The sequence below is a fragment of the Xenopus tropicalis genome, chromosome 3 (genome assembly GCF_000004195.4).
Source record: "Xenopus tropicalis strain Nigerian chromosome 3, UCB_Xtro_10.0, whole genome shotgun sequence".
NCBI classification, from domain to species: Eukaryota; Metazoa; Chordata; class Amphibia; order Anura; family Pipidae; genus Xenopus; species Xenopus tropicalis.
The window spans coordinates 109,978,261-109,988,543 of NC_030679.2; the positions used below are offsets into that span (position 1 = coordinate 109,978,261).

At 42.0% G+C, this 10,283-nt stretch overlaps 1 protein-coding gene across 1 annotated transcript; it reads left to right on the forward strand.

Annotated features, from left to right (window-relative positions):
- Window positions 1-1,510: 1,510 nt before the first annotated feature.
- Window positions 1,511-7,677, forward strand: LOC116409543. The gene is made up of 10 exons (XM_031898217.1): window positions 1,511-1,538; window positions 2,097-2,131; window positions 2,622-2,691; window positions 3,149-3,188; window positions 3,974-4,058; window positions 4,679-4,735; window positions 4,884-4,943; window positions 5,797-5,870; window positions 6,239-6,398; window positions 7,536-7,677. The coding sequence occupies exons 1-10, from the start codon at window positions 1,511-1,513 to the stop codon at window positions 7,593-7,595; spliced, it is 669 nt and encodes a 222-aa protein (XP_031754077.1). The 3' UTR covers window positions 7,596-7,677.
- The last annotated feature ends 2,606 nt before the right edge of the window (window positions 7,678-10,283 follow it).

Below are 10,283 nucleotides of genomic sequence, written 5' to 3' on the forward strand. Positions count from 1 at the left end.
TTTCTTTCACTGGAACCCACATACAATTATAACATTTGGGGGCCATACAAAATAATGTCATTTTTGTTCCCTGTTATGACAGGATCCTTAGAGTTTTGCCCAGGTATATACCCTACTCTCATGTACCAACCTTAATTGTAACTGAATTAAAGACCTGCCCCCATACGTATAATGCCATATAAACCTTACTCATAACATGGTACAGTACCTTTCATGTGATGAGCACCCAGGAATGTGACAGTTGGTTCAGTCCGTTGGTTGCCATTGTGAGAGATTTTTTGCCAAATAACCCTTATTTTAGGGAAACAAAAATGGAAAATAGTTGGGTAACACCCCCCAGACTAGAAGATTTTGCTTCTTTCAATTTTGTGAATTTGGAAAATTTTCCCCTAAATGAGGCTTTTGAGATGCCATTAATCTTAATGATTTGGCAGTTATGAAGGGCAGCCAGCAAATATACAATATTTTTTTTTCTAAGGACACCCATAAAAATATAAGACATGCAGGCAATACAAAAAATTTAATTTTTATTCCCAGTACTGACAGGCTCCTTAGAGTTTCGCCCCTCGGCCCCCGGGTATCTGCCCTGCTCTCATGTACCAACCTTAACCTTTAACTGAATTTAACTTTTTCCTTTTACAGATTGGTGGGGGCTTTTAAGTTTTTAAGTTTATTGTCATATATAAATAACAATGAAGCATCATTACTGTAATGAAATTTTTTTGACCCATGTTCCTCCCAACTTTACATAGACAAAATTTTTTTATCAATACTGGGCAAATCTGCACCTGGGCAGTAATCCTTGGCACCAATCAGATTTGTGCTTTCATAGTTCTACATGCAGCTGGTAGGGTAAAGCTCACCAACTTCGGTGATTTGCTGAAATCGCCTGCGCAGCGTGTGCCATCCCACCGGCGACTTACATTTTCGCCGGTGGGATGGCAATTCGGGGAGATTAGTCTCCTGTGAACAGGGAGATTTGTCGCGGGCGACTAATCTCCCCTTGTGCCAGAGCCCTTAAGGGTAAAATAGGCAAATCTCTCCCTTACTCTCACACCTTGTTTCTTATACGCCTTCTAAGTTTAGGTCCTAAGTATTTTGGAAAGGGCCCTCTTTACTTCTTGTATTGATTATCAGTTTTCATTTGCATGTATTCTGTATATTTAATTTATACACAATGTTATAAATAATAGAAATAATCCCCTGTATAGGAAATATTGCTAAATGCATTATGTATGTATAACTTTAACTTTATTATCCCTAAAGCTGACTTTTCTTTTTTATTCCCTTCTTTATACAGATTGCTATTGTGCCTTCTAGCGTTCATTTGCGATTCAGTGCGATTCAGTGCGATTCAGTGCGATAACAGCGATATTTTGATTTTTCTGGCATCTCCCTGGTTTGATATATTCTATTCTTATCGGAGCTAGTGGGGATAGCCACAGACTACAGAGAGAGACCCCTTGGGGTTCCCCGGCCTTGTGCCGGCCCCTCTCCTCAAACCATCACGATGGCAACTGGACGACATCTTTTGAGAGGTAATCTTTCAAATCCAACAGATATATTCATGAAATATTTTACAGCAAATCTGCCCATAATACACAAGGGAGGGGCGTTCAGTTTGTTAGGTCTCTTGGGGGGGGCGGCTCGGGGTCAAAAATGCCCCTGTCTCTACCCCAGTTATGCCTCATTATGTAACCACATCCACACAAGGTTTGTAAGGTAATCAGTCCCTTAATAGCTTATTTGTATTTTTAGTCTGTATTTAAAAAGGTTCAAAATGTAGTTCTTATTATCCTCAGCATAGAGCAGAGATACTGTGCCAAAGGGTTTGCCCCAGCCTGGCCCTAATAAAGCCCCACAGGGCTTTGTGCATATAAACCCCATACATATACCATATCTTGTCTTCATTAGAAGCAAATCCATCACTATCAGCAGCGTTATATTGGCCATTTATCATTAGGTAGAACAGTGTTTCATACAAACGGGACAATATAGATTAGGAAATACTTGACTATAAGCCCTTTCATGTCTTGAATCTTTTCCTATTGCTTTTCCAAAAATAATTCCCATGTGTCTCTTGTGTCTGCTTTTAGGTTGCGAGAGTATCAGGAGCAAGCCAGGGCTGCAGGTAATGCGTCTGTTTCTTCTGTAATTTCCTTTCCTACAACTTCAATAGAAACTACAACCTCTTCTTAAGTAGCTCTCTGTCTTCACAGCATCCTGTCTCTCTCAGTGTTTTGCTTTTACAAATAAAGGTGGGAGCTGCCATACTATTTGAATCTGTGCAGTTATTGGAAAGGCTAATTTCCTGGGGTGGGGGGGGGGGCAATATTTTAGACCCCTTCAGTGAATCAAACAGCTTTTTAACCCTGGGCCAGTGCTCCTTTTCAGAGAGATAATGCACCAGCCCAGGGAAAAAACTAACAGAGCGCCACACTCACATCCTACTGTGTTTTCCGGCTTGAGCTTGCGCATGAGCAATACAGTAGGTAGAGTTCCACCTGTGCCATATCCCTTATTCCTGCCATTATGTGCCATAGAAACCCCCAGCCCTTTTCTCCTTAGTATATTGATGAATTTACAGTTGTGTCCCTAATGCTCTTTTCTCTAACTTACAGGAGCTGTTCCTCGCCCTGGACACATTCAGGCCTGAAAACACCAATTTTGAGGCCTTGATTTCTTTTTATGGTAAAATCTTATATTAATCACCAGTTCCTTAAGTTGTTCTGCTTTAAAGCCTTTCAATGAAAATAGAAAGTGTAACCCCCAGTATCCCCACTTTTATCTTGCTGCATCTTGATTCACCCAAGCCACTTTCCTGGTACCTGACTGCCCATGTGCTTAGCCTGAATCAGTAAAAGTGATACCTGGGAGCAGTACCCCCCACCCTTAATCAGGGTTAATGGGTAGGGAGGGGTGATAAGGAGCTAAAGCAGCCATGCCATGCAGTGTTCAAGACTTTTAATCTTCCATAAGCTCCAGTACAACCCCATTAAATAGGAAGTACTCTACAGAACATAACACTAGCACAAAAGTGCAAACATGGCGTCTGAAATTGGCAAAGGCTGTAGCGTTAGTCTACTGTTGTTGAATTGCTTTCCCTCTTTCAGCTCAGTGTTTAATGGAAATGTATTTTTCCCTGCAGAACATCACTGTAGATATTTTTTTGGGAAGATCGAAGACCTGTAAGTAAACATAAATGATCTTATTATATGTTGTGAATTGTTTACTATTGCCCCTGGGGAAAGTGCAAGAGCAATAAGGGTGAAAATTCACACCCCTTAGGGCCCATGCACTAAGCGACTGATCTGCGCAGGCCGTGCTCTGTGCCTTGTGCCAGATACAGCATATGGTGTAGGATTCAGAACAAAGGGTATTAAATAGTGAGTAAATGACTCTCCTGCATCTTGTGGCCCATGCGCTCTGTATCTTGTGTATATGAATGAAGTGCAAGCTGGGGGGTTCCAGAGGACAGTCACATACCCCCAACCCCCTATCTTCTCTGAATGCAGGGCTGCCAAATGCAGTCAGCATCACATTCAGAGAAGCAGAGCCTTGTGCAAAACACAGGAGCAAATCTCCTTGCCCCATACATGGTAAATTAGCCCTCTTTTGTTTCACTGGATGGACTTTGTGCAATGGCGCCACTCAAGGGTCCTATTTATAACTGTTTAATATAAGCTAATTACTTCATTTTATATGAATTCTCCTTCATTGGCTATTTCTAAAAGTGTTATTATTGGAAAAATATTCTTATTTAAGTGGCTTTCTATTTTCACTGTTTTTCATTCAAATCTGATTATATAGAGTAAGCAGCACCCAGGCATCCACTCACTGCAATGCATTATGGGACTTTCTGTGTTTGGCTTCACACTGTATCTGCTATAATGAATAAGTGCATCTACAATAGAAATACAATGCAATAGTATGTATAACCTTTTATTAACGCTCGGTGGGAACTCTTTTTCAGGAAAGATTTTCTGATTTTTTACACCATCGAGATCAACACCGATGAGGAGAACATCCCCAATTATTTAGTTATGCTTAATAATCTGGTAAGAAATCCAAAACAAATGTTTAGATAAATAAGGAATAAATGAAATTCCATTGTCAGCTCTTGGCCCAGTACAATTTATGTCTGGATCTTTACTCCATATTATGAAATGACACAAGGCTCAGGCAATAACATTGGATGAGCAGATCCAGAGCTGCACTAAATCCAACTAAACCTGTTGCTAGTTAACTATTCCCTTTATCTAGTTTAAATGATAGTGGGGCTAAACAGAGCCACAGAGTGTGCATAAAGCTAATACGTGAGGCAGTCACTCTTCCCAAAGTCCCTTTTAAACATAAAGCCCACGCAACTACAGAGGTAACTGGAAATGGTACAATCCCTGTGTCTTAAGTACATTTGGAATAATGAGGTGAGCTGTAGTGATAGGATGGTAATTGCACAGCGGCGCTGCCTCGTATTTCCGCCGCTGAGATGATATTGCTGCTGCGCTTTCATTCTAAATGAGCAGGAGTCAGTCAGGGAGTCACAGTTATAATGAAGAGGCATAAAAACTATTTGGCTCTTAAAGAACTTACTCTGGGTTTATAGGACTGATTATAAGAGTAATAGCACTGACCCATAGATTCCTTTCTCACACTGCTACTCTCTTTTATGTTACAGAGGAAACTGGAAGTACTCGAGGGGATGTACTTTATTGCATGCCCTCTTGCATCACCAGTAAGTGTCATTATTATTATTAAGGTTTTTATTCACTGTGTGTCTCTATTATAATCAGGAACATTATTATTCACTGTATGGTGCCACATGGGCACAATAGTGACATTGGTACAAAGCAGTGCTTAACATTGAGCATCTTCTCCCACAGACGACACAAGAAGGACAAAAAATGCGCAGCCAGTATGAGGCACTGGTAATTCTTCATACAGTAAGTTCCCTGGATCACTGTCCCTTGTGCTTTGTTGTAGATTTATTGCCAAATGTGCTTTAATCAGCTGATTCCAAAGAGGACACTTGCACAGGAGGTGCTGCTGGGCATGTTGCCTACTGGGTATTTTCCCTGGCATGACAAAAGTCAGACTGATGCTCAGGGCTACTTGCAATACCACATGCACCTTTAATATTCTCTATTTATCTGACTTAATAATACACTGATCATAAGGTGCTGAATTAAATATTACGGTATTAGGTCTATGGACGGACATTTGGCATAGATTATAGAGATATTATGCGCAAGTGCTACTTTCTCTAATACAAAGCATAGTTACATAGTTAATATGATATGAAAATGACAATAGTCTACCCCTCCAAATGACACCAAGTGCATATGTGTGTGTGTATATATATATATATATAATAAGTTCAAGAATGGACAGCACACACTTTAAAGCGCAAAAAGTATATTAAAGTGTGTGCTGTCCATTCTTGAACTTATTTTGTATGCAAGGACATCAGAACCTGTTGGGGACGTGCACCATGTTTTTTGTTCTATTGCAGGGTGCTGTACTATTACATAAAACAAGTATATATATATATATATATATAAACAAACAGAGTACCGCACACACAGGTACTTTATGAAAAAGCAAAAAAGGTTTATTGAAAAAGATCCGACGTTTCGAGCACCAACTGTGCTCTTCCTCAGGGACTATCACAAAATCAGTCGGCAGGTTATTCCACAACCTCATTGCAACTATTCCACAACTATTGGCACCATCTATACAGGTATGATCATAACTATCTTTTTTCTTTCCCCTTTGTTCTGTTCCCTGTGCTCGCAGGCAGTAAGATCCAAGCTGGAAGAATTAATGCGCAGGATTACAGAGAAAGAAGAGGAGTTGCAGCGACTTCCTGGGTATGTATTTTACATTAAACTTTCCATTACAGTTACTGACACATAAGAGCAATATATAGAAGAGATGGAGCAAGAGAAATAACAGCATCTTAACATCAACATTACATTCCCTGCCAAAATATGTGTTTATCAGTTTAGTCTGATTCATTCATACAATATACCAAAATCCCCCCTCTAAGAAGGCAGTAGAAATTTTTCAAATATTGCAGCTCCCTCCTCGAGATGAAGCCTGTCCCTACAGCAAACTTGGAACATGCTCAGTAACTGCCCTATCAGGGTATATTATTCCTCCAGTGATCATAACTGCAGTCCTAAAACTTTGAAAACAGATGACAGTACTTGACTCATGTTTTATTTTTTCACTTTAGAACCAGCGCACAGGAGATCAGAACAGCAGAGGAGAGTGCACAGGAGACACCGGGTGCAGAGGAGGAAGCAGCGGAGGAGACTCCTGCTGCAGAGGGAGAACGCCTGACCCTTAGAAGAAGGGTCAGGAAAGCCCTCAAAAGGCGGTTCCAGAGAATTTGGGTAATATATTTATTTACTTACAATCTATTGTTAATTTGCAGATGCCATGTCAGTCAGTGCAGCTTTGTTTACCTGCCGTTCCAGTCATTTAGGCTGTCTGCCAAACGCTTAGAACAGGGGTGTCAAACTCAATCACATAAGGGGGCCGAAATCTAAAACACTGGCTAAGTTGCGGGCTGAATTTTTTTAGTTACTATGTGAGGAGAATGGAAATTGATTATGCTGGATGGTCAGACACACTCACCAAGGGCCACATAAAACAGCCAGGCGGGCCGGATTTGGCCCCCGGGCCTTGTGTTTAACATATATGCCTTAGAACAACAGAATGGCAGCTATAGCTAGTATGGCAAATGTAAAAGTAGAAAAAGCTAGCACTGTCCACACTAACCATACACGTTCAAAATATAACCGTCTATACTCTCGTATTGAGATCAGATGGACTAGAGTAAGTGTACTGGGGTAACGTGCAACTGAAGTAAAATTATATAGAGAGAAAGAGAAAAAACAGGGAGACACGCTAGCAGGTGGTCCCTGTATAGACTCTGAGCAGCCTCACACTACCTCATAGTTCTTACTGTTATTGAACATCACCCCAGGCGATTTTTAATGGGGATTTCTTTAAGATATACTTCACCTTTTTAAGTTTGATTAATAAAGGTTAAGTTTTAATTTCCTATCCTATTTGATCAAGTGAATTACCTGTTAATAATCATTACCTTTTCCTGGGATTAACGGTGCAATGCTCTGAAGTCTATACAGGGACCACCTGCTAGCGTGTCTCCCTGTTTTTTCTCTTTCTCTCTATATAGCTAGTATGGCCCCTAGTAAACTCTCTGCCCCTTCAGCCTGTGGGCTGATCAGTCAGAGAGCATACCTGATAGGCCACTGTATGGCTACCCTTAGGTTATCTAGTATAACCAGCAATTCTCTAGTACGCCAATAAGGGGGAGGTATGATAACCCTCATAGGGCAGCTGTAGCTCTGGCTCAGATATCCACCTTTGGAAAAGGGTTTTCCCAATGGTAAAATTCCAGAGAGCTGATATCCTGTAGGGCCAGACTAAGATTTATATGATGAAAAAAAACATTATCGCTGTAATTTATTCATGTTTCAACATTTTCTTTCTTTTTTTTTCAGCGTGCCACTAGAAGTCTTTTCAGGGGGGGATGCTGTCACCAACCTCCCCCTGCTCCATAGTATAGTTGGGGTAAGTATGTGTTTATAGGGGTGGGTGGTTGGCTGTGTGTTTAGAAGGGTGGCTGTGCTTGTTAAGGGGTGAGTGGGTGTGAGTATGGGTGGATGCGTGTGAGGAGGAGTGGGTGGGGGGGTGCATGTGAAGAGGGCTGAGGGGTATGTAGAGGGAGTGTGTGTTAGGGGGTGATATATAACTTATACAGCCATGATCCAGGGTGTAAAACCGACTGCCGTTTCTAGGAGTCAGGAAGGAATTTTTACTTTCAGGTCAGTGCAAGGTTTATGCCTTCCTCTGGATCATCCTATGCATGCACGTGCAGAGAAGGTGGGAGCATGTGTGTGGGGGTGCATGTATAGAGGGGTGGATAGGGAAGTGTGTATGTTGAGGGGTAGGTGGATGCGTGTGTAGAGATGTGGGTGGATAGGTGTGTTTGTAGAGGGGTGGGTGGATGGGTTCATGTGTAGAGGGGTGGTAAGGTGGGTGTGTAGAGGAGCAGGTGGGGATGTTTTTGTAGAGGGACAGGTGGAGTTGTGTGTAGAGGGGTTAGTGGATGCATGTAGAGGGGTAGATGACTGTGTCTGTGTAGAGCGAGGTTAGCAGATTGGGGTTGAGTGTGTAAAGGGGTCAATGGGCGGAGGGGGGGTGTGGGGGCACATGTGTAGGGGTGTGAATATATGTGTAATAGAAGGTATGAAGCCATGATTCAGGGTGTAAAACTGATTGCCGTTTCTAGGAGTCAGGAAGGAATTTTTTACCCTCAGATGAGGGTTTTTTGCCTTCCTCTGAATCATTAGCTGTTAGGAATACCCAAACCTAATTGGCTATGAATTGGAATAAACCCTGTGATCATCAACAGATTTTCCCATAAACATGTCTCTGCATTTTTCTTGAATTCCTAATGTAAAAGACGGGAAGGGGGCTTCTGTGCCTCATTCTACTAAAGGTGCCTGACCAATGGTGTGACAGGGAAATGAATACCGCTGGGAGCTGCTCAAATGGGCAAGTTCAGGGGTTCAGGGTAAAACAGGGTGGTGGTGCTGATTAAGAGGTTAAGTTGAAGAAGTGGATGGATTAATATATAATGGAGGGGGTTCTGCTGTAGGGGGGTGAAAGATACAGTGAGCCAAACGCAGCGGCGTATCGAGAATACAGATACCCAGTTACTGCCCCCTCCTATGAAGTTATGCGTGCCCTCTGCAAATATTAAGCAGCAGGCAGGCATGACTTCAGCAAAGATAGAAGCTATAAAAGAAGCAGACCCCTGGTCCAGGCCCCCCTGTGCCATCCGTGACTGCAGGGTCCGTTTCCTCTATATTTACGCCACTGATACGGAATTCTAAAGATTGGAAGCAACTACAATATTGCATTACTTAATAGGCCACAATGCAACTGCATCTCTAAGGGCACTTCTCAGCAGCCCACTGATACTATACCATTTAGTGAATGTATGTGTTTGCTACAGGGGAAGGCCTATGCCGAATTCATTTTTGAGTACCGCCCTGTACAGGTTGAGACAACTTTTGGGGAGGAATTCCTGCTAATGTGATGGTGGAGTATACCATTTTCTTTATCACACATCCGATAGATTGCTAGGCCATATGACCCGCTGGCCTCTTGCATGGAGACTACAGGAGCAATGTGGGGGATAAAAATGAGGGCTACAGGTTTTTATTTAAAATAGAACTCCTTGTAGCTCAACAACAGCAGAGGAATCTTAGGTGATATGTACAAAGCAGCATCATCACCTGCACTGCCAGTCATTCTATAGATGTATAACTGAGGTGAAAGCTGGTTATTTGTGTCTATTTTACTGTGATTTTCCTCAATTTTCATGTTTAAGAGAAATCTTAAATGGCTCTATTCTGGAAATAAAACACCACGGTGGTTAGGACCCCTGAGGTGGCGCTGACATTACCTTAAAACTTATGGTACAGTGCAATGCAGACATTGAAATTCTTTAAAATTATTTTGCTATTAGTCTAACAGGTCTCCAGTTTTATTCTTCAACAACTATGTGGTTACTAGGGTCTAATTTACATTGCCCACCTGAAATAATACCCCCAGGGCTTACGGCATAATAAATACACTGATCAACTAATACATAATATACCCAGGGCATATGGGAGAATAAATACACTGACCAACACATACAGAATACTCCTGGGGTACACATGGCAGAATATAGACAGTGCAGAAAGAATTCCTCCTCCAGATTCCACAACTTCCCCAGCCCCAAAGTCATTGGGAAAATGTGCTAGTGATGTGGCACTTCTGAGATTTTTCTGTATTTTACCTAAGCCTCCCTGCCTGCTGGGGTATATACAGACTTACCAGCTTTGGAAAGTACATGGCATTGCGTGGGGCCTATTGGGAACTGGGTGTGATTTGAATAAGGCAAACTTCAACAGAGACTTTAACAGCTATGGGATAATACTTCCCGTAATTGGGCACTAAATTACCCCAAAATTAAAGTGATGAATTAACACCTGACTGTCAAATGGAAAATACCTGCCAGTTACTGCTGGAGGAATTCCTTTGTCCTTACCTGTTGGCCTGCTTTCCGGACCCCTCTGTGTTATCTTGCCGGGATCAGCCAGGAATTCAAAAGATTCTGAGCCAACCCCAAAGAACCTCTGGGCTTCTTTGTCAGCGTAATAAAGGAGGAAGGCAGGCTGCACGGCTATCCTGAA

Bases quoted from the DNA above. Each gene is read 5' to 3' on its own strand.
- LOC116409543 (XM_031898217.1), top strand. From the start codon at position 1,511: ATGGCAACTGGACGACATCTTTTGAGAG. The intron at 1,539-2,096 runs GTAATCTTTCAA...GTCTGCTTTTAG, and splicing joins TGGACGACATCTTTTGAGAG to GTTGCGAGAGTATCAGGAGC. The intron at 6,399-7,535 runs GTAATATATTTA...TTTTTTTTTCAG, and splicing joins GGCGGTTCCAGAGAATTTGG to CGTGCCACTAGAAGTCTTTT.